Source organism: Caretta caretta, chromosome 13 (genome assembly GCF_965140235.1).
Source record: "Caretta caretta isolate rCarCar2 chromosome 13, rCarCar1.hap1, whole genome shotgun sequence".
In the NCBI taxonomy this organism is placed as follows: Eukaryota; Metazoa; Chordata; order Testudines; family Cheloniidae; genus Caretta; species Caretta caretta.
Genome location: NC_134218.1, coordinates 19,110,132 through 19,136,475, shown reverse-complemented (window position 1 = coordinate 19,136,475; position 26,344 = coordinate 19,110,132). Strand labels below are relative to the sequence as shown.

The window sequence follows — 26,344 nt, the reverse complement described above, 5'->3', positions numbered from 1 at the left end:
AAATAGCATACAAAGAGCTTTGGCCCCTCAGGGTCATGACTAAGGATGTTCAAAGCAGGGAGAGAATGAAATGTAAGGCAAGGCAATAGGTCTGTCCAGTTTGAATGGACATGGTACCAGATTTTCTAATCACTAAATCCATGATTCCCCACAGACCAGTCTACATTTTGTGCCCTCAATATTACAGTAATCCTTAGCACTAAAACAGCAATTTCATTCAAAACATTTACAAAGATGGGTGGAAGATTATGCCCATTTTACAGGCAGGGAAAATGAGGCACAGAGAGGCTAAATGACTTGACCAAGGTTACACAGCAAGTTATCTGCAGAACCAGGACGGGGTCCAGGTTTCTTGACTGTCAGTGGAATGGGCTTCTTCAGTCTTGCAGAAGTGGGAGGAAAGAATCCTTCCAAACAAAGGACAAATAGCCTGCAGGAGAATCGCCCTGCCTGCCATACCATCCTCAAACTATGAAAAGGACTTTACCTTCTACTGCTCTCATGAACATGCTTAATCAGGAATTACTCAATGTGTTTTAACCACAAGTTCTGATTTAGTGGTGCTTTAACAAAGACCACAGCAAGGAAACCACGAGGGTGGGGGAAATCAGACTATTAACAGAAAATGAGCAATTAGGAGAACCACCTTTTGGGAGCTAGGGGTTTATTATACTCCTTGCTATTCCATCATATATTAATGGACTGCCACAATTTCTTCACATGAAGAACTGAGGGATGGTTGAGAAGGTGTATAAATTCCAGACTCCTATGCTCAGTCAAAACAGTACAGGGTCTTCAGACACTATTAAAATGTAAAAAGAAAAGGAGTACTTGTGGCACCTTAGAGACTAACCAATTTATTTGAGCATGAGCTTTCGTGAGCTACAGCTCACTTCATCGGATGCATACCGTGGAAACTGCATAGACATTATATACACACAGACCATGAAACAATACCCCCTCCCACCCCACTGTCCTGCTGGTAATAGCTTATCTAAAGTGATCATCAAGTTGGGCCATTTCCAGCACAAATCCAGGTTCTCACCCTCCGCCCCCCCCGTCCCCCCAAACTCACTCTCCTGCTGGTTACCAGCAGGAGAGTGAGTTTGGGGGAGGGGGGGCGGCGCGGCAGTGTGGGGCAAGTGCACCCCCTCACACTCCTAAACCCCAGTGAATATATTCTCCATTCTTAGCAGGGGAGTGCGGTAAGGCTCAGCTGCTATAGTCAGCAAGTTAGCCCCAGTGAGACAGGGCAATGCAGCCCAATGGCTAGCATCAATAGATTTGCCCCTCTTTGCGGGGTAGAATGACCTAGTAGCTACAATCAGTACAATTGCCCCCGAGAGACAGGGCAGTAAGGTTTAGTGGCCAGAGTCTATGGGTTCACCCTTCTTGGCAGGGCAATGAGGCCTCATGGTTAGAGTCAATGTACTCACCCCCCCTCCCCCAAGAGCAGGGCAGTACAGCCCAATGGCCAAAGTCAATAGGTTCACCCCTCTTAGCAAGGCAGTAAGGTCTAGTAGTCAGTCCATAGAGTCACCCTTCTTAGTGGGGCAGTGAGGCATAGTGGCTAAAGTCAGTACATCCACCCCAGTTTGCAGGGCAGTGGGGCCCACTGCCTAACATGAATAGATTTGCCACAGTTGGCAGGACTGTAAGGCCTAGCCACTAAAGTCTATATATTTGCTCTTCTCAACAGGACAGTGAGGCATAACAGCTAGAGTTCATGTATTCACCCCTAACAGCTGGGCAGTTCAGCCCAATGGCCAAAGTCAATAAGCTTGCCCCTCTTAGTGGGACAGTAAGGCCTACTAGCCACAATCAGTACATTCACCCCAAGAAGACAGGGCAGTAAGGCCTAGCAGTCAAAGTCCATCAGGAAGCTGGCTGCCACACACAAGGAGGGGGAGTGGCAGTCCTGGTAGGAGGGGTCCAGGCCCTTCTTCTCCACTGGACCCAAGCCCAGATAGGGGCAGGGACATGCGTTGCTGAGTCAGCTGGAAGGTTCCAACCAAAACACACTGACTCAAAACACCAGCTCACTAACTGGGCCACTATCTAATTACCCTGGGCTGCTTCCTACTGTAGTGCCCATTGCTGTGGTCTGGGCATCTCTGCTCTGCGCTGTCCCCAGTGACTCCTGACACAGTGGTGTCCCAGTAGGTGTCTTAGCATCTGCTTGGGTTACAGCATCTCCAGCTTCAGGCAATCTTCAACTAGAGCCAACAGAGCACATCCTTTCTCACCAGCAGTCAGCCCCAACTGAGATGAGCTGCTCCCTCTTATACCAGTGCACCTGGAGCATGCCCAGTAGGGTAAAGGGGGTGTGGCTTCCTCAACCCACAGTGTAGGGTTAACCCTCCCCCGTCCAGTGCGGGGCAAGTATACCCCATCACACACCCTTTCCAGCGCAAGGATGAGTCCAAACCAAACAAACAGCCCTTCCCAGGCACAACAGTCTTTCACCCTGAGGGCCTGTCCTGGTCTCCTCCTTTGTAGCAAGGGAATAAGGGAGACTTTCTCCCACCTTCTCCAGAAGCTCTGGCCTTGGGGCCCCTAAACAAAGACAGAAGGCATCATAAATTGCGGGGAAGCCCCCACGGTCCAACCCCGCTGCCCAGCAGGAGCAGCGGGCGGGCAGAACGGTGCAAACCCCTGCGCCCCAACCCTGCTCCCCAGCAGGAGCAGCTCGTGGGTGGAATGCGTTGGGGCACGGAAGCACCCATTTTTCTGGGTCACCACAATTGGCTGGGGCCCATGGGCACGGGCCCCGTTGGTCCAGTGGCTAATCCGCCACTGAACATGCCAAACCGCCTGCGTTCCTGATTTGTCCCAGTAAGCACCAAGAGCAGTAACTATACCTGGAGAGGTTATCTACTCTAGCATTTTCCCCTAAAATAACCCACCATTACTACCCCTAGTAGGTCTGCCCCCACCAGTGGGAGCAATGGTGGGAGCACAGACTAGCCACAGATGTCTTAAAGCACATCTAGACAAACAGGCTGAGGTTTTCAAAGAATCTGAAGGGAGTTTTTTCCTCAGCTCCCACTGAAATTCCCTTTGACTCCTTTGAAAATCTCAGCTATGGTGGTTAAAATGCTGGCAGCAGCCTATCTGTGCTACTGCATGGTATGCCACTGACTTTCTTTAACTCTTCATATTTATTTAACATTCAATATATTTATACCATAGTTTTCTATAACTTCGGCTATGTAAGATCTTCCACCCTTAATTTCACTAAGGCAGTTTGACAGGCACAGCATCAAGGATTATTCAAAACAAAGTGGTGTTTGCATTTCTGTAGCATCTTTCATCCAAGAGTCATCCAAGTGCTTTACAAACAAGTAACCCTTCCAGCATCCCTGTAATTCAGGGAGATATTACCTCCATTTTACAGAACAGGAAACTGCAGTACAGAAAGGTGATGTGACTTAGCCAGGGTCACACAGAGAGCCTGTTTCAGAACCTACTTATCTTGAAGCCCACTTATTCACTTTAGCCACACAATTGCCTTCCTCCATCAAGCTGTGTTGTGTGAATGGAAAAGCACTGTTCCTGGTAGAGCACTGTTCCTGAGAAGCACTCAACGGAATGCTCGCTTGAAAGCACGCGTTTTTTGCAATAATTATTGAGTGTGCTTCTTATGCAGCTCCTCTGTATTGGACTGACAGCATGGTACCACACCTTCCCCAATATTGTTGCAGCAAATACTTGTGTTTATTAAACAGCATGGTAAATAGTTCTGTAGAAGCAGGGTAGATTGCAAGAATACAAATGAACCTGCCTTGTATTAGGTTAAAGATACACTGCAACCTTTAGGGGAATGTGGCTCTTTTTCTTTATTTTTGTTTGTACTAGAGTGGGAACTAGAGGCCCCAGCTGAGATTGGGGGCTGCTTGTGCACATGCCTGTGTAAGAGATGGTGCTTGTCCAAGGGATCTACAATCCAAATAAACAAGCCACACAAATGAGAAGAAAGGATAATAGAGGTGAAGAACTTGTCCACTATCACATGGCTAATCAGTGGCATAGTAGGGAATAGAACCCAAGTTTCTTGGGTCCCAGTCCAGTGCATGAGCCACTGGACTACACTGTTTCCTACTGAAAGCTATTATATACTCTCTCTTGTATAAGAATAAACCTGTCTTGTGTTTAGTTGGGAACACCTCCCTTTCTCACATGCATTCTTTTCTGTGGGTTGATGATGAACAGAGGTGCTCTCTATTTTGAGCAAGTGTGTTCTGCTGCTTTCCTTTTTCAGTGCAAACAGCCATAGGAAATCTGCATAAATGATGCATCATGACCATGTGAATCAAGAGTTGTCCCTTTGGAGCTGGGTGGTATGAATGTTTATGGGTAACCATGCACATTCAAACCCACAACAAACCTAAGCCATCCATCTGAGAAGAAAGGCAGCCTCCAGCACTCCTTGCAGCGGGCCTCCCCTCCCCAAGGTAAAACATTCTGACACCAAACTTCCTGGAAAATGTTTCACTTTGGCATTTGTTCCACCTAATGGCCTGAGTTACACATTCTTCATTCCTCTTGGTGCTCAGAAACCATCCAGCACCGCTCCTCCTACCCTCTATTGCCAAAGTAGCCAAAGGAAAACTGACGTTGCACTACTATTGTTCTGTTTGCAAACAAAAACTCAGACCTCCTGGAACAAGCACAGAGCTGGAAATGGGTTCTGTCTGCACAAATAATGTGCCTAAATTCCCAAAAATGAAAAGGCTGCTCCATCCATTTATCCTTCCTCTGTGGATTTTGTGCAGCCAACCTTAGGGACCTTTGGCTCTCTCATCAGCTCTCTCTTCCCTCTACTTGTCTAGTGCTGGCTTCTTTTCTGTATCTTTACACAGTCTCTGTATTGTTGCTGCAAGAGCTTTCTTCACTGCACAGTCTGCCATCTCGAACAGCTTTTCTATGCCTTTCTGTCTCTATTAACTCTTTATTTTAGCATATTTGCAGATGAGATTTGTATAAGGCCTTGTCTAGCTTTGGGACTCAGACACAAGTATCACTGTGCTGGTGCAAACAAACCCCCAACCATAGACAAGGATATTTGTGATTTGCACTGGCTGAGTTCACTTGTGTTTGAAATGGAGGTATGCTCTTGAAATCGCAGGTTTAATTGTCGAGACCAGTGGTTCCCAAACTTGTTCCGCTGCTTGTGCAGGGAAAGCCCCTGGCGGGCCGGGCCGGTTTACCTGCCGCATCTGCAGGTTCAGCCAATCGCGGTTCCCAGTGGCCACGGTTCACTACTCCAGGCCAATGGGAGCTGCTGGAAGCGAGGTGAGGCCTCAGAGAAGGGACGGGGCAGAGGGTGGAGCAAGGGTGTTTTGTTTTCTGAGATTAGAAAGTTGCCAACCCTAAATTAAAGAAATGAGGAGGAAACAGAGACAGAGTCCTCTTCACACAGTCACAAATGCAGGTTTAGACAACATGGGATGCCCAGTGAAGAACATGTGCCTGCAATAGGAAGGGCCTTGTCTGCACTGCCGAGTTTTGTTGTCAAAAGGCAGCTTTCGGCAATGAAACAGTGGAGCTGTACACACTGCAGTGCCACTTATGGCAACAAAACTCTTCAGTTTTGGCAACAAAATAAAAGCACCTCAACAAGGGGCATAAAGCTTTTTGCCACAAACCTAAAGTGACAAAGTGTCAGTGTAGGGGCTGCTGTTCGTTATACTGCCGTTAACAGGCCTCTCCCAGTATCCCACAATGTCCGCCGTGACTGCTGTACTCACTGTTTTGAACTCGGCTGCCCTGCATTCCTGCTACACAGGCATGCATCCCTCCCATTTCAAAGCTCCGGAAAGTTCTGACAGCAAAGCATGCTGCTCAACTCCGGCAACAAAGAGCAAATCATTAACGTGGAATGGTGCTGTGCTGTCTCCCACACGACGAACACAGAGGCAGACAGGCAGGAGCTGTCTGAATTTAGAGACAACCTGCCAACACGCTCACTCTCCCCCAACCTTGGTATCTGTGAAGAATGTTTCTTTCTAGACATGTTTCTTTCTGTTTGAAAACAAGTTCAGTAGCTGGGAAAGTTTGAAATTTTGACAAAAAAAGGTCTGAAAACTTTAGCAGAACATTTTCCCATTTTCTGCTCTGCTCTGTCAGTGGCTTTTAAGCCTGTTTTACACTTAAAAGTTTTACCAGTATAACTGTTTCAGTTAGGGGCTCTAATTATTTCAGTTTTAAAAAAAAATCAAAAAGTCATACTAGTAAAAGCCATAGTGTGGACACAGTTATGCTGGAATAAAGGTGATTTATGCCAGCATAGTTTATTCCTATGCCTTGTATGGCTATGTCTACACTACTAAATTAGGTCGATCTTATAGAAGTTGATTTTCAGAAATCAATTTTATACAGTTGATTGCATATGTCCACATTAAGCGCATTAAGTCGGCGGAGTGCGTCCACAGTACTGTGGCTAGCATCGGCTTTCGGAGCATTGCACTGTGGGTAGCTATCCCACAGTTCCCACAGTCTCCACAGCCCATTGGAATTCTGGGTTGAGTTCCCAATGCCTGATGGGGCAAAAACATTGTCGTGGGTGGTTTTGGGTACATGTTGTCAGTCGCCCCTCCCTCCGTGAAAGCAATGGCAGACAATCATTTCGTGCCTTTTTTCCATGCAGACGCCATACTGCTGTCAGCAGATGGTGCAGCAGGACTGCTAACCATTGTTGTCATCCACCGCTTCCCCTGCAATTCTGCTCTGCTGTTATTGTCTCAATAGCGAATTTCTCCATGTTGTCTGTCATGTTCTCCCGGGAACTTGAGTTTTTCCTCCGGAAATGTGTGCGGTGCTAACCGTCGTCCCGCACTGCTTCCACAGCAACTCTGCTCTCCTGCTCTCCTGCTCTCCTGGTGCCATGAATCCACCTCGCAGGTACTCTCGTTGTTCTGTATAAATATCTATTTTCGTGGCATCCGTCGTCATCCACCACTTCTGCTGCAACTCTGCTCTCCTGCAGACACCATACCACAGCAAGCATGGAGCCCGCTCAGCTCACCGCTGCTGTTGTGAGCATTGCAAACACCTCACGCATTATCCTGCAGTATGTGCAGAACCTGCAAAAGCAGGGGAGGAGGCGATGACAGCGCGATCACGATAGTGATGAGGACATGGACACAGACTTCTCACAAAGCACTGTCAATTTGGACATCATGGTGGTAATGGGGCAGGTTCATGCTGTGGAACACTGATTCTGGGCTCGGGAAACAAGCACAGACTGGTGGGACCACATAGTGTTGCAGGTCTGGAATGATTCCCAGTGGCTGCGAAACTTTCGCATGCATAAGGACACTTTCATGGAACTTTGTGACTTGCTTTCCCCTGCCCTGAAGCTCAAGAATACCAAGATGAGAGCAGCCCTCACAGCTGAGAAGCGAGTGGCGATAGCCTTCTGGAAGCTTGCAACACCGGTCAGTCGGAAATCAATTTGGAGTGGGTCAATCTACTGTGGGGACTGCTGTGATCCAAGTAGCCAACGCAATCACTGAGCCGCTGCTATCAAGGGTAGTGACTCTGGGAAATGTGCAGGTCATGGTGGATGGCTTTGCTGCAATGGGGTTCCCTTAACTGTGGTGGGGTGATAGACGGAACGCATATCCCTGTCTTGGGACCGGACCACCTTGGCAGCCAGTACGTAAACTGCAAGGGGTAGTTTTCAATGGTGCTGCAAGCACTGGTGGATCACAAGGGATGTTTCAACGTGGGATGGCCGGGAAAGGTGCATGACGCCCGCATCTTCAGGAACTCTGATCTGTTTGAACAGCTGCAGGAAGGAACTTACTTCCCAGACCAGAAAATTACCGTTGGAGATGTTGAAATGCCTATAGCTATCCTTGGGGATGCATCCTACCCCTTAATGCCATGGCTTATAAAGCCATACACAGGCACCCTGGACAGTATCATAGAATCATAGAATCATAGAATATCAGGGTTGGAAGGGACCTCAGGAGGTCATCTAGTCCAACCCCCTGCTCAAAAGCAGGACCCATACCCAGTTAAATCATCCCAGCCAGGGCTTTGTCAAGCCTGACCTTAAAAACTTCTAAGGAAGGAGATTCCACCACCTCCCTAGGCAACGCATTCCAGTGTTTCACCACCCTCCTAGTGAAAAAGTTTTTCCTAATATCCAACCTAAACCTCCCCCACTGCAACTTGAGACCATTACTTCTTGTCCTGTCCTCTTCTACCACTGAGAATAGTCTAGAACCATCCTCCCTGGAACTACCTCTCAGGTAGTTGAAAGCAGCTATCAAATCCCCCCTCCTTCTTCTCTTCTGCAGACTAAACAATCCCAGTTCCCTCAGCCTCTCCTCATAACTCATGTGTTCCAGACCCCTAATCATTTTTGTTGCCCTTCGCTGGACTCTCTCCAATTTATCCACATCCTTCTTATAGTGTGGGGCCCAAAACTGGACACAGTACTCCAGATACTCCAGTACTCCAGTAGTAAGGAGCAGTTCAACTATAAGCTAAGCAAGTGCAGAATGGTGGTAGAATGTGCATTTGGACGTTTAAAAGCTCAGTGGCGCAGTTTACTGACTAGGTTAGACCTCAGCGAAACCAATATTTCCACTGTTATTGCTGCTTGCTGTGTGCTCCACAATATCTGTGAGAGGAAGGGGGAGACGCTTATGGCAGGGTGGGAGGTTGAGGCAAATTGCCTGGCGGCCGATTACGTGCAGCCTGACACCAGGGCGATTAGAAGAGCACAGCTGGGCGCCCTTCACATCAGAGAAGCTTTGAAAACCAGTTTCACGACAGGCCAGGCTACGGTGTGACAATTCTGTTTGTTTCTCCTTGATGAAAACCCGCCCCCTTGGTTGACTCTACTTCCCTGTACGCCAACCGACCTCCCCCCTTCAATCACCGCTATCAGTAGGGATGATTTCTTTTCAGCCAAAGGCAAACAGTCCAGCAGGAACGGGCACCTCTGAATGTCCCCTTAAACAAATTTCCCATATTTGAAATATCCCGTTCGGTCCATGCTGGAGCTCTTTTGCGATTCTGGGACTCCATGGTCACCTGTGCTGATCAGATCACCACTCTGGCCAAACAGGAAATGAAATTCAAAAGTTCCTGGGTCTTTTCTTGTCTACCTGGCCAGTCCATCTGAGTTGAGAGTGCTGTCCAGAGAGATCACAATGGAGCACTCTGGAATAGCTCCCGGATGCCAATACCATTGAATTGCATCCACACTACCCCATATTCGACCCAGTGAGGTCAATTTTAGCGCTACTCCCTTAGAGCCCTTTAAGTCGACAAAACAGGCTTGGTCGTGTGGACGGGTGCAGGGTTAAATCGACCTAACGCTGCTAAATTCGACCTAAACTCGTAGTGTAGACCAGGGCTATGGGAATAACTGTACTGGTATAAAACACCTTTATAATGAATGACACCTTTATAGTGTCCGCATCCACAGTAGGGAGTTGCAGCACTTTAACTATTGTACAACTTGTGCGTAGACAAGACATTAGTTTTCCATAGAGTCTGATAGATGAGAGAACTTTCTCCTTCATCAGTCTTTGAATAGAAGGTCCTCTGTGTACAGGAATGCAGTGTTACCATAGCTGATTCTTTCTACTGTCCACTCCCACAAGTGAAACAAAGCTGACCTTTCTGAATGAGCAGAAACTCTTCATGGGATGCGGTTTTTGTTCTACTTTGAATTTTGTATCCCAGTGAAATCTATGACCACTTAAACTATGAAGATCTGGTAGCTGGATTAGCTTCTCAAAGTATTATTCACCTTCTAATATTCATTAAGTACTAGATAAAATAGTAATGATATAAGAGTAACAGATGATTTTTGGGATGAAATCCTCCGCAGATTGACGCAGCATGAGATGGAGTGCTTTGGTGCATGTATCAGGGTATTTTGCAAATCTCATGGCACTTGGTGTTTTTCTTAATGCACTAACTCCTGGAGTCATGTTATTTTGTGAGATTTTTAGGTGTTTTATTGTAAATAAGCATGTAGAAAAACCAGATAACATGAACCTTAAAGAGTAAAAACACAGAAGGCAAATAATCCAAAATTTATTTATTTTTTATTTTAAATCTCATGATTTTTGAGTGCTTGAGGTTGGATGCAGCGTTTTGGTGCACATATGGAGAACAGGATATTTGAAGACAGAGCCTCTGTGTGAGTGTCTAAGGAGAATGTTATCTTTGTTTTGAAGGGCTCCAAGCATTCACCTCCCTGTGTATCCCTGCAGGTGTGCCTTTATTATTATGTTGAATTGTGACATTCAGTGTTTAAAATGCTGTTAGTGTTGCATACTGCAGTACAGCATTTCACAACATTTTAAAAGAAACACTTTTTTTTCTTTTTTCTTTCAAACCACACTTTTTTGTTTGTTTCATTTCAAGTCCAGTCTCTTTCAAGTGGTACTTCACTACACTCAGTGGGAGAACAAGGCCCTAGGATCAGCTCTTCTCTTACTTCCAAGTTACCTTTCAAACCTCAGACTGTGTCTCCTAAAGGGGGTTTCCCTATACTTTGTAACAAACATTCAGAGTTGGCTGGGTTGGCTTGTTTGTTTTATATACACTACATTTTCTTGGGATGTTTAGTCCCAAACATACCTTGGACTAATCAACCAGAAAGTGCTGATGCATCCTCTGGTCTATCTTCCTCCAATCTCTTTCACACGTTAATTGCAGGAAGTGTACAGAGGACCATTGCCCAGTTATGGCCTCTGTTAATGAATGGCCACCCCCATTTTGCTCTGTCTGACCACAAGGCAGGTGTGGGGATTGAGAGTTTTGGGGAGGGTGTATAGAAAGAAGGGGTGCCAGGTAGCTTTGCTGAAAGAAAGATGGGCATTTTATTTACACAAAAAACTGTCCATCGTGTTTAACTTACAGGCCTGAGGCAAGAAGCAACAGGATATACGTAAACATAGGGAAGTGGTCTGGAATCATAAGAGGTGACTAAGGCAAACAAGCCAGCGCTTCAGGAAATTCAGAACTCGTGGTGGGACATGTACAATCAGTTTTTCCAACCCCGGCCTTTCAAAAATCATGAGATTGGCTTATAAATTACTAGACTTTAGATAATTTTTGATTCTTTTTATTTGCCTTTGGGCTTTTAAGCCCTTGAAGTTTGTTCTGATGCTTTTCTCCACGCACATGAGGGCTAGAAAAGTACAGTTTTATTAAAATGAAAGATGAGATTCTCACAGTCACATTATTCCAATAACAGGGGCTTTAACAAAAATACCAAATGTCACAAGACTGGTGATAAAATTGCATGATTTGGCAGTGCTGTAAAATATTAGTTTGTCTATAGAAAGTGTTAGTAATGCTGTGGTATATTAAATCATAGGCTGTCAGTTTATCATCCTGTTCCTGTTGAAATGTGAAATGTTCCTTCTGACTGTGAAATTTCAGAAGTATTATTATTATAAATATTAAAGTAATGTGCTCAGTAAAGTACATGACAAAATAAAAGATGGTCCCCTGCCCTGAAGAGTTTGACTACAAATAAATATTTAAATCAGTGTTAAAATAAGGCCAAACATGAATATTAGGCCAGTTACAAAAATGCAGACCTGCACTCCGTTGTCCGAATACTTGGGTGTTGAAAATGTCTGAGAGCAGTAGGAGCTGTTTCCTGTTGTATTGGATGCCCTCCAATATCTGGGCCCACTGGGATGAATTCAGAGGGCACTGACAGACTTTCATGTGGATTCTTTTCTTGATTTAGTCCGTAGGAACTTGATTATTTAAAAAACATTTATTTATTTAGGAAGTTCTAACAAGTTTATAAATTCTTGTCATGTAAATATCAGAAACAAAACAATCATTACAAGAGTGAGCTTTTGTTTAAAGAGGCATTATACAGGAATAGAGTCATTCTTTCTATTTAGCACAGTGTCACCTTTGGAGCATTGTTATAACATCTCTATTACTTTTATTGTTTTTATTAGATTGAGTGAAATCTCTGCCTAATCATATTTAACAGACCAGACATGCTTATCAAATGTTAATATTCGAAAACATTGGACAGGTGTACTGGTTTTTGTTTTGGGGTTTTTTTTGCAGGTGAATGTACTTTGTCTGGGTACTTGACTTAATTGTTTAATAGGAAAGCTATTAACAAACGCTGCCATTGGCATCATAATTGTACTTGTATTGGCAGAAGTCATTGTGCTGGCCTGTCAGTGAACTGGGTACATGATGTCCTGCAGTCCGTGGGTGGTAGGAGTTCAGAATGGGGCAGAAGCAGTGCACCTCATCCTGGATGTGTGGTAGGAGCACTCTGTATTACTCTCAGGTACCCCCCTGCCCCCAACTGATTTAAAAACAGGATCAACTGGCCTCAGAGGAAGCTGTCTCTAGCCTTCCTCTGTTGTGGAGGAAAGAAATAGAAGAGAGATACAGGGAGAGAAAGGGAAGCAGCTGCTCCATTGTACCATAGACGCTGCAGACAGAAGGGGTTCTTCCATCCCTGAAGTAAGTCCACCTCTCCGAGAGGCAGTAGCTAGGTTGATGGAATAATTCTTCTGTCAACCAAACTGTGTCTACCGTGGGGCTTAGGTCAGGCTAATTACATCACACAGGGCTTTAAAATTTTCATTGCAAGATTTATGTACAGGTAATATATAAGGAACAAAGTATTTATATTGAAAATATGCTCTGTGGACTACGAGTAGAAATCAATCACCAAGAAGTAATGTGCCTCCGGGGTGGCCCATCCAAGCAAGAGGGAGTTGTCACTCCTTTCTTATCAGCCAGTGAGATAATGCAAGGCTCGACTGAGCAGCCTTGCTCCCTCCCAAAACTATCAGTGGAAAACCATCAGAGGCACCACCAAACAATCAAAACTTCTGAGAGGAACATTACACCAGACAGAGCTTTGCACTGGCTGTGAATAGAAACAAAATATTGATTTCAGTACAGCAGAGTGTAGGGAAAGACACTCTGGATCCGTTCACTGAGGAAACCTGTAGAGGAGTGGGGAATGTCCATGAACTTTTGGATCCTGGTTATTAGGAAATGAGCCAGCCCTGCAACTAACTGAACTTTCAGGGGAGAATCTACTTTATTAGATAGGAAAGATATAGACCAAGGTTTGCGACTGATGTTTTGTTTTGTATTGTAATGGCTTGTTTCCACTATACTCTCTTATTTCTAATTAAATCTGTATTCTTCCTTTAATAAACCTTATTTTGTTTTATTATAAGTGCTCACAAGTTTGGTGTGGTTTACAGGAGCGGTGGTTTAAGGTAAAACTGGTAAACTATGGTACACTGCCCCTTTGTGTGCAGGGGATCTGGAATTTCTGTGAGTGTCCAGTGTCAAGGGCTGGATATCACAGGAGAACAATTCAAGGGGGGCTCAGGGATTGGGGTGCACCTATTGTTAACCTGCAAGGTGAAGCTAGGGCTGGCATAGCCCAGAGAAGAATGCTTGAGTGGCTGAAAGACTAGTGGTGCACAACAGAGTTACTCAAGGCCCTGGCTTTGTGCCGTGGAAGAGAGAGAACATAAGAACGACCATACTGGATCAGACCAGTGATCCACCTAGCCAAGTATCCTGTCTTCTGGCAGTGGTCAATGCCAGATGCTTCAAAGGGAATGAATAGAACTGGGCAATTATCAAGTGATCCATTCCCTGTGATACAGTCCCAGCTTCTGGCAGTCAGATGTTTAGGGACACCCAGAGCATGGAGTTGCATCCCTGACTGTCTTGACTAGTAGCCATCGATGGACCTATCCTCCATGAATTTATCTAATTCTTTTTTGAACCCATTTATACTTCTGGCCTTCAGAACATCTTCCGGCAACGAGTTCCACAGGTTGACTGTGCATTGTGTGGAGAAGTACTTCCTTTTGTTTATTGTAAATCTGGTGACTCCTAGTTCTTGTGTTATATGAAGGAGTAAATAACACTTCCTTATTCACTATTTCCACACCATTCATGACTTTATAGACCTCTATCGTACCCCCCTTAGTCATCTTTTCCAAGATGAACAGTCCCAGACTTTTTAATCTCTCCACATATAGAAGCAGTTCCATTCCTCTAATCATTTTTGTTGCCCTTCTCTGTACCTCTTACAATTCCAATATATCTTTTTTGAGATGGGAAGATCAGAATTGCACACAGTATTCAAGGTGTGGGCATGCCATGGATTTAAATAGTAGCATTATGCTATTTTCTGTTTTATTATCTATCCTTTTCCTAATAGTTCCTAACATTCTTTTAGCCTTTTTTGACTGTTGCTGCACATTGAGCAGATATTTTCAGGAAACTATCCACAGTGACTCCAATATCTCTTTCTTGAGTGGCAACAGCTAATATGGACCCCATCATTTTGTATGTATAGTTGGGATTATTTTTTCCAATGTGCATTACTTTGCATATATCAACATTGAATTTAATCTGCCATTTTGGTTGCCCAGTCACCTACTTTAACGAGATCCCTTTGTAACTCTTCATAGTCAGTTTTGGACTAAACTATCTTGAGTAATTTTGTATCGTCTGCACATTTTGCCACCTCGCTGTTAACCCCCTTTTCCAGATCATTTGTGAATATGTTGAACAGCACTGGTCCCAGTTCAGATCCTTGGGGGACGCTGCTATTTACCTCTTTCCCTTGTGAAAACTGACCATTTATTCCTACCCTTTCTTTCTGATCCATGAGAGGATCTTCCCTTTTGTCTCATGACTGCTTAGTTTGCTTAAGAGCCTTTGGCGAGGGACCTTGTCAAAGGCTTTCTGAAAGTCCAAGTACACGATATTGTCTTGTTCATCCTTGTCCACATGCTTGTTGACACCCTCAGAGAATTCCAGTAGATTTGTGAGGCATGATTTCCCTTTACAAAAGTTGTGCTGACTCTTTCCCAACATATCTTGTTTGTCTGTATGTCTGATAATTCTGTTCTTTACTATAGTTTCAGCCAATTTGTGTGGTACTGAAGTTAGGTTTACTGGCCTGTAGTTGCCAGGATCGCCTCTGGAGCCTTTTTTAAACATCAGTATCACATTAGCTTCCCTCCAGTACTCTGGTACAGAGGATGATTTAAGCGACAGGTTCATACCAGAATTAGTAGTTCTGCAATTTCATATCTGTGTTCCGACAGAATAGTCAGAAGCTTCTCTGAGCACCTCTGCTTTTACTACTTGGAATGGTGCAGGAAATTATCAGATGAAAAAATCTGCAACTGCATTAAGTTTGATAATGACAGTAGAAAATAGCTATCTCTCAGGAATAAAAACAGCCCAAGCTGCAGTGCCCTCAAGGTCACCTTGAAATGATATCTCGTCATCACAGCTTATTGTCAGTCTTGCAGAAGAAGCATTTATGCCAGCTCAGGTTTAAATTTATGCTTGTTCAGGTGTTTAGTGCATGGATTTATCTGCTGTATCGGGGGATGGACTTCGTGAGCTAATAGGTCTTTTTCCATCACGGGATCCTCCAATTCATATATATGAGAGAGAGAGAGAGAAAGAGAGAGATGCTTTCACCTGCAGAAGTGCTGAGTGCCTGATGCAGAAGGAGCAGAGAGTCTATTACAGAGAGAGCAACTATTAGAGTGATGCATAATTGAACATAGCAACAAGGGAAACAGGATTGCTCACCTCCACTTGGTGTGTGTGGAAGTGAGAAGCCAATACCTTCAGTACTGGGAATTCCCTCTGGTGATAACTTGGGAGGTGGGCTTGAGATCATGGAGATTCTCCCTTTTGTGATGTGTCCAGGTAGAGGGGAATTGGGGTTCCTCCCATCGCTGATGTCTTAGGGGGAATGGTGATTTTCCCTGCTGGTGACTTTTGTTTGGCGTGGGAGGATGTGGAGAAGAGGAGCTGAAATTTGGCAACTGCATAGAAGCTGCAAGCTGTGTGATAATTTTACAAGCTCTTAGGAAGGCAGTTCCTTCCAGAAAAGCTGTCTGAGCTGCAGCGTCATCCAAGGAAGCAAAGCATTTAAAAGAAGCATGTGAGAGCTGTATGGTGATGCATGTAGTGGTCAGTGAGTGATGCCTGCGCCTGGATTCCTGGGAGCCTTTTATTAATGAACTAAAATTCTGTAAGAAATGGGAGCTTGAAAGGAAACATAAAAACTGAGCCTGAACCCCTTTTATACTCTGCTTTTCTATTCAGAAAAAAGGCCTGAATACTTCTTTTGCATTTACAGCTATTTTTTCTTGTTTTCATTCTTACCTTGGAAATGTTCAGCAATAGCCGTATTTCCCTCTCCTGGTTTTGCTGGAGGAATTCATGGGGAGGGCCTCAGAGGATGTGTACAGTGAACTCTCCCACCTAAACGAAGGTGAAGGATGTTGAATCTCTACCAAAGATGTCGCTTTCTCCCAAGAGTTAATTGGGCATTGGAGTTAAATATACATTAACAAAAACAGGCAACAAAAATTTTAAAGTCTGCCTGAAAAAATTCTTCCTCTTTCAACTTTTCAGATTTTAATTTTTTGTGGTGGTGTAATTTCACCAGGTCTCCAGCTACTATAGAATCCCCCAGTATAGATGAGGTAAAATGTTCATAAGTGCTAAGTCCCATTTTCACAAGTGATTTAGGAACCTGTCTCATTGAAATCAGTGGGATTCAGGTGCCTAAATACCTTTGAAGATATGGGCCTCAATGCTTAAGTCAATTTTACAAATAAAACTTTGGTTCCGAAATCATTTAGGCTTTTCTGAAAAATTTAACCAAGACTTTTTTTTAAGAAAGGAAAAGAAAGTGGATCCTCTGGCCTTTTTTTTCTTTTAAGGACAAAATCTTTTCAGGCCTTCTTATATATCATAAAGAAGCAGAGATCCATTTTTCTTCTTTTTTTGCATGTCACCTTTTAGATCAGGGGTCTCAAACACAAGGCGGCCCGTGGAGTTATTTGCTGCCACCTGCCTAGCTCCCTTCACCCGTCGCCCTCCCTTGCCCCGAGTGCGTTGTGTCCCCACTCCTCTGCCTACCTCCAGGCACTTCCTTGGTGGCGCTTAGCGCTTTCCAGGAGGGAGGGGGGAGGAGCGGGGAGCCACGCACTCAGGGGAGGAGGTGGAGAAGAGGCAGGACAGGGGTGGGGATTTGGGGAAGAGGTTGGAATAGGGGCAGGGAGGGGGCAGAGTTGGAGTGGGGACTTTGGGGAAAGGGTTGGAATGGGGGCAGGGAAGGGGTGGGAAGAGGTGGGGCAGGGGCGGGGCCTCATGGAAGTGGGGGTGCTTTTGTACCTTTATATGAAAAGGTGTCAGTGATGCCTCCCTTGAGCCAATATACTAGTCCTCATGTGGTCCTTGTGGTGATTTGAGTTTGAGATCCCTGTTTTAGATGTTTTTAAGGCATCCAGCATCGTTACAGCATTTGGCCTGGCTGGAGGTCCGTATTCTTCTGTATAGCATACAGCACACCATGCTCGTTTCAATATATATAATAAATACGGACAAGTTTTCCCAGTTGTCCTGTGATGATACATGCTGAGTCTTGTAAAAAACCTGTGTGGGTGTATTTTGGAGGGGACTGCCTCTGCTTCAGCTGCTGCGAACTTCTGGTCTGGAAATCAGAGGGACTCTTTGCAGGGCATTTCAAGCAAGAGTATGTTTCCCTCTGAAACCAGCAAGACAGAAGATCAAGCTCTCTGGGTTGTTATAATGCAAACTCTTGCGAGTCTGTAGTCCTCAGCTAGTAACTGTCTGCCGAGTCTCCTTTCCCCAGTTCGGGAGGAGCGGGAAGGTGAAACTTATCAGCAAGGTTAGTAAAACCAGACAAAATCAGGGCAGAAAGACAAAAATGTTCCTTCTGTCTCTATTCCTCCCCTCCCAAGCCAAGCCAAAGCAAAGGACTAGACACGTGCTGATCCTGCCCAGGGCTTCCTGCTGGCACATGCACGGAGTTAGGCAAATCTGGTGGTTTCAGCTTGGATTTGGCCTCTAGCCAGAGAAAATTAAGATTTCTTGAGGGGATCCCCACATACGGTTTTTGCTATCTCTTGGCAGGCCTTTCTCCACCATTCACATCGCTTCTTCTGCAACCTTTGGCTCTCCTAAAAACCTGTCCCTGCTCCAGTGCCCTCCTCCGTCTCTCTGCAGGATCTTGCTGACTTTTTCAAAGAGCTAATGATCCACCTTTCTTCCTTCCTTCCCTTCTGTCTTGTCCCCACCTCATCCGGTCATCCACTGACAGCACCTTCGATACCCCGCTTCCCCCACAACCATCTCAGCATTTTCTTCCATGCTGCCCTGTATCCATGGAATATCCTTCCTGAGCTGGTCCAGGAGCCTCTCCTTATTCAGATCTCCTAAAGACCCCCTGGTACAGAAGCACCTATAGTAAAGCCGACCAGTTGACAGCCCTTCTTTACCCCTTCATGCTGTGCGATACTCACTGGGCAACTGGGCCACTGCTCTTAGCCTATTGTCCTGGTCACTGCTAACATCCCAGTGAAAACGTGGCCCCCTACTGCTCTCCCGCTTGCTTGTGGTGGATCCAAAATCCTGTTTGTCTTGTAAAAACTAAAACCCCGGTAACTCTGCAGACATGCTTGTAAACTTATTTTGTTTTGAGCTGCTGGCCTAGAATCGCTGCTATATTCTCGCTCCTGAAAGAGCTGCATTTCAGAGGCATGTGAAGTTTGCAGACACATACAGCCAGATCCTGTCCCCTTTTCCAGCTCCTTTGCACAAACAGGCAGCCAAATATTCTCCTGGGAGGGATAGGAATGCCTCGCTAGCTCTCCCTCATCCCCAACCTCACTTAGTGGTGCTTCAGGTGTTAAAATCAGTGGAACTTTTAAAGTATCTTGAGGGCTGCTCTAAGTTATGCCAGGGTCAAACAAATCCAAGGGATCCAAGGAGTGCAAAAGAACCACAACCCTCCTCCACACACCTCCCTTTCGGCAGTGCTGAGCAGAGCTGTGTTGCAATTGGATCTGACCTGCAATATATAGGCTGGTTTTTGGTTTCCCCTTTTCAGAATACTATATATCTGATCCTCAGTACCATAGTAGTAGAGTGCTTGTCTGGCTCGGTCTGCACACTGTGGCCCCAATTCAGCAAAGCACTTAAGCACAAGTTTAAATGCTCTGCTGAGTAGCGATAGGATTACTCACTTACTTAATCTTAGGCACGTTTTTGAATGCCTTGAATTGGGGCCTGGGTTTGCAGCCTTCAAACATCATTGTAAAAGAAAATGTGATTTGTAAGTTACCCTGGCACCTCAGCCAAGAATCTGAAACCTTAAAATGTTTAATTTGGCTTCTCTAACTTCAAAATGACCGAAAAGATTTTTTTTCTAAACATTAGTAAAAGAAAAGTTTCTGCTTCTTGGCCGAGATACTGTGGGCCAACTTTCGGGGCAAAATATTGCTTTTTGAGAAGGGGATTCTAATGGAAAAGCTGAGCACCAAATTCACACATGGTTCTTTTTTTAAAAGATTATAAAAACCAAAAGCTCTTCCAGATGTGTCTCAGCCGAACATGCTACCATTGATGGTTTTAATCAAAGCAGATTCAGCAACCATTACTGCTGATTCTCCTGTATGTTACTCAACCCAGAAACTGTTGTCTGCAGTATTAAATAAATAAATAAAACCCATCATTTCACAGATTGCACCCTCAGATGTCATTTTGCTGAGCCCAAGTTCATCCAGGCTCCCCGGTTTTACTGAATATTTTCTTTAGATAGTTGGTATAAAATTTTCAAAATTTAGATGTTGTTTTAGCAAGATACACTTGTTGGTAACTGTGTGTGAGAGAGGTAATAGTACTCAAAAGCGTAAACTTGCACACACATATACACATTTTACATGCAGTTACCTTTTGCACATGCCAAAATATACAATTTAAAGAAAAACAGGAGTTGAAACATTTGGAAAAAAGTTAAAGAGCACATACTGGGAAGTGGGATATGACTTTTGTATTACAAAAGCGAGCAGGGGAAAAACAATAGAAAAATCATCAATCAGGCAATGGCTAATGAAATCCCTGAACAATGATGTAATTAGAGTGCATTAATCATTATAAAAGATCCACCCCCCCCTTAAACATCTGCTCCCATTCACTTGGCAACAATCTGGGCAGTGTCATGAATAATGGGATTTTGGAGTTCATTGAAGGGTGCGTGTTATTTGAGAAATTGTATAGAGCATCCCAATCTTGGCAGGGATCTGGAACTAAATATTTTTTCCCCCTTCCCAATTTGGTTGTAGAGATTTTAAACTATAAATGAGACAGTTGGATGTCACTTCACAATGGAATAGAAAGCCTGACCAACATACAGTAACCTAAAGGCTTTGCCTGCAGATTTGTCTAATGGATGCACTTTCAATATTTTAAACTTATCCAGTACATTTCAGGACTCTGCCTCCTGGTCACTGGCATTCTTAAAATACTCAGGGACAGATTCTGTATTGTCACTGGGCACAGCAGAGTGGAGTGGTCTGCAAGAAAGTCAGTTACAAGCTCCCTAAGTCCTAGGAGCTGCTCTAACTTGCACAAGATGACAGCAGTTCCCAATGGTTTGCCATCTTTCTGGAGATAGAGCCTATCACACTCTGGCTAGTTCTCCTACCCACCTTGGCATGCCCTCTGGACTAGAGATTGCCAGGATAGAAGTATATGTGCTAGCTATACCAGCTCTCCAACTGCTAAGGTTTCTCCCACTAAGGAAATCCCCAACTGGGGGAATCACAGGAAATCTCCCCTCCCTTTAAGTTGCTGGAGTGGCACAGAGGGAGCTTGCACTATTGTTATGAAAAGCAGTAAAACGAATGTTTCGTATCATAAGCAGCGAGGAAACCCATGTTTGCCTTTGCTCTTGAGCTTGTGCAAGTGAATGTAATACAATCCAGCAGATCAGCACACTGCTAACCAAAGGAAAATGTAAAATCTTGTATGTGTCATGCAAAAATGTAACTGGCTCTCCTGTTATACATTATGGGATTATTATTGTTAAGAATGGCAGAACCAGGGTATATTTCACTGTTTCTTCAAAGTGTGCTGTTTGACTTTGTAGGGATAGTTCGCTGGATTGTGTAGGTTAGAGAGTCAGGACTGGTGGCTTCCATTTCCAGCTCTGCTGTTGACTCACTGTGTGACCTAGGACAAGACACGTAGGGAGAGATTTTTAAAGCCAGAGGCCAGTTTTGCACCCACGTATAACTCAGATAGCTAGATAAATCTAAATGCAATTGACTGCACAGACAAGTATTTGTGGGTGTAATTAAAAGCTCCCCCCCCACACCTTCTGATTTTTGTCTCGCTGTGCTTCAGTTTCCTCATCTGTAAAACAAGAATAGCACTTAACTTTGGTTGCCCAGCCGTTCTGAGGCTGTGTAAAATGCTTTGAGGTCCTCAAGTGAAAGGGGCTATCCGAATGCAAAATATTGATACATGGGAGGTTTTCTTTTTAATGAAATTGTCTGTAAGACACTGCAGTTATGGAGCAGGGAACATACAGATTTGGCCAGTTTCTGCTGATTTTAGTTCACCCAGTTTGTGCACAGTTAGGTGGCTTCGCTGAAGCACAAGATTTGATTCTGCACGTGAGGTACTGTACTAGAAGGTAATGGTATCCGTGTGTGCATGGGCAGTCCAGGGAGGCAGATGAGGGGAAGCCAAAGGTGTTACGTTGGAGGAAGAAAAGGGAGAAGGGGCTGTGAAGATGGAGTTGATGCAGGTGAACATTTTTGGTATCCAAATCCCATGCAGATATTCAAGCTATCTGGTATCCATTGTTGGCCTTGTGCACATCCCTAATGGATAGATTTGATGAATTGATGGGGAGCAGTTGCTACGTAGTTAGAGTGAGGAGTTTGAAGTCAGAACTCCTGAATTCTGTTTCAGTCTCAGCTGTTTGATCTTGGGCAACACACTTCGCCTCTCTGTGCCTAGCTTACCCCAGCATATAATGATACTAACCTACCTCCCAGGGGGCTTGTGCTGTTTGTAAAGTGGTTGGAAATGCTCAGATGAAAAGTACATAGTTTATTGTTCTTGATCTCTCCATGCTGGTCACTTTACATATTGATATTTTCCCTTAAGCAAAAAAGAAAAGAAAATACAATAGACCAAATGGAAGTGCCTAGGCTAGTTTAACAGAAGTACAGTGTCCAGGCTTCAGATTTGTATGGTGCTAAGTTTTAACGTCGTGCCATTTTAAATGTACTGTACTATGCATTTTAATACCAGCTCCACAGTCACTGCCACGCCATCTGCTGCCTTTATACTACTGAATAGACAGATTGTTATCGTGGAGCAGGGAGTAGTCCGCAGCTGAGTTAGCTGAACAATGTGTTCAGCGGTAAATAGAAAGGTGAGCTGGTTCAGACCCTGACTTGGGACCCTCCGTATGCTTCTGATCCATTCACAGCAGTGGGAGCCTTTTGAAGTACCTCTCCTCCCCTCCCCCCACTGCCTATCCCCACAGCTGTCATCTCTCAGGTTCTGCTCCCTGTCCCTGCTCTGGAACGCTTCTCTAAAAGCAGAATCATGCTTTCTCTTAATGCAATAGCCTCAGGGGGACTGGAGTGAGGACAAGCCTGACAAATGGTGCAAGCTGCTTGTATGGCTGCGAAGCGCAAAGGGAAAAAATAGTGCAGTGTCTTTGAATCCTTCGATCTGTTTTTGTAAACAGTTCATCTTTACCCATTTAGCTCTGGAATTTTTAAGGCCACTGGGTTTCCCTCGTAGGCCACTGGATTTCTTCAAAGTTCAAAACTTAGGGGAGGTTTCCATGTACGCACAGGAAACAAGTGACTTATTCCTACTGCCGATCTTTGTAGGAGATTGATGTCTATGAAACTTATTTTATGTAAAACTGCCTGCACCTTTCTAAAGTGACACATGGGTCCCTAGTTGTGTCTACCCCGATCACAGTGACCAAAATTTTCAAACTTAGGTGCCCAAAGTTAAGCATCTAAACCCATAAATAAGAAGCCTGAAATTCCAAAGGTGGCGAGCAACTGTAGTTCAAAGGGAGGTCTTGGGAGCACTTCTGAAAGCGTAGGTGCTTGAAGTTAAGTTTGAAATGTAGTGTTTAGGTTGGTATTCACACACGTACTCTGTGTGTGTGTGTTGAGTTTTGAGTAATGTTCCTGGTGGTGGTCCTTATTTTATCTGCACTAGTTTATCTGATCTGTTGTTATCATGTATTATATTACCATTGTGTGGATGTTTTATATACACATATATCTGGTTTCATCTGAAAACTTAAACCCCACATGACAGCAATTGCTCCTGTGGCATTTCCAGCTTAACCAAAATCAGGTGACTTTCAAGAGAGAGACTGTTCTTGTGTAACTTTGCCACCTGATGGTCAGAACAGAGAGGTTTGGAGTGGCTTTCGGGGAAACATCCAAAAGTTATCAGGATTAACCTGGATCTTCGAACCTCTCCCATCACAAGTAATAACTTTCTTCTTGTTATATCTTAAGGCTGGATAATATTGTTAACTGCCCTCAACTTCAATATTCAGCCCTTAATTCTTATTCCCAGAGCCTTATCAGATACCACTGCACACATAAGGAGGTGTGGTTAATACTTAAATATATTGCTTGTTCTGACGGCATTTAAGAGATTCAGAAATTTAATTTTGTGATGGCAAAATCCAGGAAGAGAGAGAAACATTAATCAAATGGGTGTAATCTCCAAGGAAACAAATACTTCATTTTAATTCAGCATTTCCCTTTGATGAAAACTTTAGTGAACGTTATTATGTAGAATTTATATGAAGCTTGGGTTTAGGTAATCAGCTTTAATATTTATTCTCTTAGGGATAAAATGGAATCATTAGTAAGCATGCATAATTAATGAATAAATTATATTTTCCTTTGTTTTCCTTCAGGTATAAGGAAATGCTAGATCTAGTGATATCACCCAGCCTGACTGTAAACAGACAGTGTCCCGACAGACTGAAGCTTAACCTTTCTAACATTTATGCCACAGCTCCAGATGACATAGAAGGTAGGCTGCCTCTTCTGCTTACGGTTTATTAACTTTAGACTGTTAGCATCAGGGGTATATACAACAACAAAAGGAACTGACCAGGTATGAGGTCTGTGCTTGTAAGAATTAGTCCTTTGATGCAAGAAGCAGTTAAAATTTCTATTTGATGTTTTTGTAACAAGTCCGGTGATGTTTGAATCTGATTTGAATGCAATTAGAAATGAAATCATAGACATACATGCACATCAGAATAATGTGTGTATAAAAGTGTATTTTAAATCATCGTTGGCTGTTTTATTTTGGCCCCCACCAATCCATCAGCCCCTAAGGGTAGCATTAATTTGAACCCCGAGTCCTAGTAGTCGTGTTGCTGTTCGGAGGAGAGAAGGGTGAAAGCGCAGAGGCTGCCATTCCTAATCGCCCAGAATGCAAATAGGAACATTTTACCAAAGCGGTTGCTGTGCCACACTTCATGTCGAGCTGAGATCGTTGCTGTCATTTCTGAACAGTCAGTCCCCAGATCTGTGGTATGGAGTTTCAAGGGGCAAATTCTTTCAGTGGTTGAGGCTATGATGGAAACTTATCTGCCCTCCTCCTTCTCCTCCCCTCCCCCCGCCATCTCTCCCATTATACTGTTCAAGTGAAGGAAACAGAAGAATGTTAAATCTGTTTTTAAAATTATTGGCAAATGATGCAGCCAAACTAGTTCTCGCCAGTACAGTTCCAGCTATTGTTTGCTGTGGTCAGGATCCCTCAGCCTTCCTGTTGGAGCAGAGTTAGCAAAAGGCACTGACTATTATGTTTAACTATCGTGTTTAACTCTTTATTTGCAGGGTGTTAGAAGCCACTGTATGTTGGCTGCGTGTGTTAGAAGCCACATGTTGTATCTGTGTTTGTTGAGCCTTTAGGAATTAAGTTGGATCGAAGCATGTATAGCATGACCACCAATTCAAAAGCTTTGTTGGAAGGATCAGAATCTATAGGAAATACCTTTAAAATGTATATATTTATAGAAATGCTGGAGCTAAAACTTACAGACTCCTTGGGGCAAAGACATTTTCTTCTCATATGTCTGTAAAGTGTTACCAACTTTTATTGTGCTATATAAGAGTCATTGCAGGAAAAGCTCTGCACTTGAACACCGTTGTGCTAGTGACAGCTAATGTTAATGGATTTCTACCAGAAATATTGTAGCTATTTCTTTTTGCATGTTATGAGAAGCACCCCGAAACAACATTGTATGTTATATTCTTTCACTTGAAAATGTTACTTATTGACTTGGGGGAAATGAAAATATTTGTGCAAACGTTAGGGTGCAGATTTCCAGAGTTTCATCTGCAAAAATGGATACAAATTTATGTGCCTGAGTTTCACATGGAATTGTCACAGCTGCAAGTTCAGTTGCAATGCTTGTGCATGCAGACGTCCACTTAGCTGTCTTTGTGGTCATTTTCGTGTGCAATTGCTGTCACTGGATGTGACATCATAGTAATTGTACATGCAGATTCACCCAGAGTATGAAATCCTGAATATTTGGATCAAAATGTTTATATTTTAATTGACCTTACATTTTCCTTTAGGACACAAAGTACAAGTAATAAAAGTATCCTATTAAAAAAGGACAGTATTCTAAAGTAATGGTCCAAAACAGTGTAGTAACACGTTATACATGGACATGCATACCCCCAGAATAAGTGCCTATTTCTCATTCTGAAAGAATGTATTGAATACATATTCAGCCCTGAGCCTGCTTTTAATGTTAAAAAATATGCAGCAATAAAACAAACCTGCTGCTGTTGGGCTGTTAGTTCTCCTACCATTTTCAAACACAAAGGCATTAAAAAATGAAAAACAGAAAGGATGTATTTTACAAAAATACAGTGTTATTAGGGGAAAAAGGGTCTAGGCTATAGAAAGAGTAAGAATTTATTTTCAAAATCTAAAATCTAATTGTATTAAAAACTTTCTTGCAGGTAAGTCCAAGCAAATTGCTCATAGTGAAATCGTTGAATCAGGTAAGCCCTACTTTTTTAAACAGAATCTTTCTCCTATATCTCCTTGTCACTAATACATCTTTTTTACAATGTTTTACAAAAATGAAATAATCCTTACAGTCACACCCCAGTGTGGTAGGTAAGTATCATCCTCATATTACAGATGGAGAAACTGAGGCAGAGAGGTGAGGGCTGGGATGTTCAAAAAAGCCTCAGGGATTTAGGTGCTCAACTCCAAGGGGGATGTCCGATTCCTTTAGGTTGCTGTGAGAATCCCACCTTAACCTAAACGATTTGTCCAAGGCCATTGGAGGAGTTATTACTGTTATTTTGTTTCCATCAATACCGCCCCATGCAGTATGTGCTGTACAAACAGATAATGTGCTATACCCTGCCTGGAAAACATTACAGTCTAAAATATGAGAGGT

At 43.8% G+C, this 26,344-nt stretch overlaps 1 protein-coding gene across 7 annotated transcripts in view; it reads left to right on the top strand.

The window, feature by feature from the left end:
* EYA2 (EYA transcriptional coactivator and phosphatase 2) overlaps positions 1-26,344 on the top strand; it is a 156,284-nt gene that overhangs the window by 34,796 nt on the left and 95,144 nt on the right. For 5 of the 7 annotated variants that reach the window (XM_075118784.1, XM_048819518.2, XM_048819519.2 and 2 more), the window contains 2 exons: positions 23,822-23,940; positions 25,896-25,937. In XM_075118784.1, coding sequence (XP_074974885.1) covers positions 23,832-23,940; positions 25,896-25,937 — 151 coding nt within the window. In that variant the 5' untranslated portion in view covers positions 23,822-23,831. Of the gene's footprint in view, positions 1-4,390; positions 4,455-23,821; positions 23,941-25,895; positions 25,938-26,344 lie in introns of those variants that run through there. The other 2 variants (XM_075118783.1, XM_048819522.2) reach the window with 2 other exon arrangements.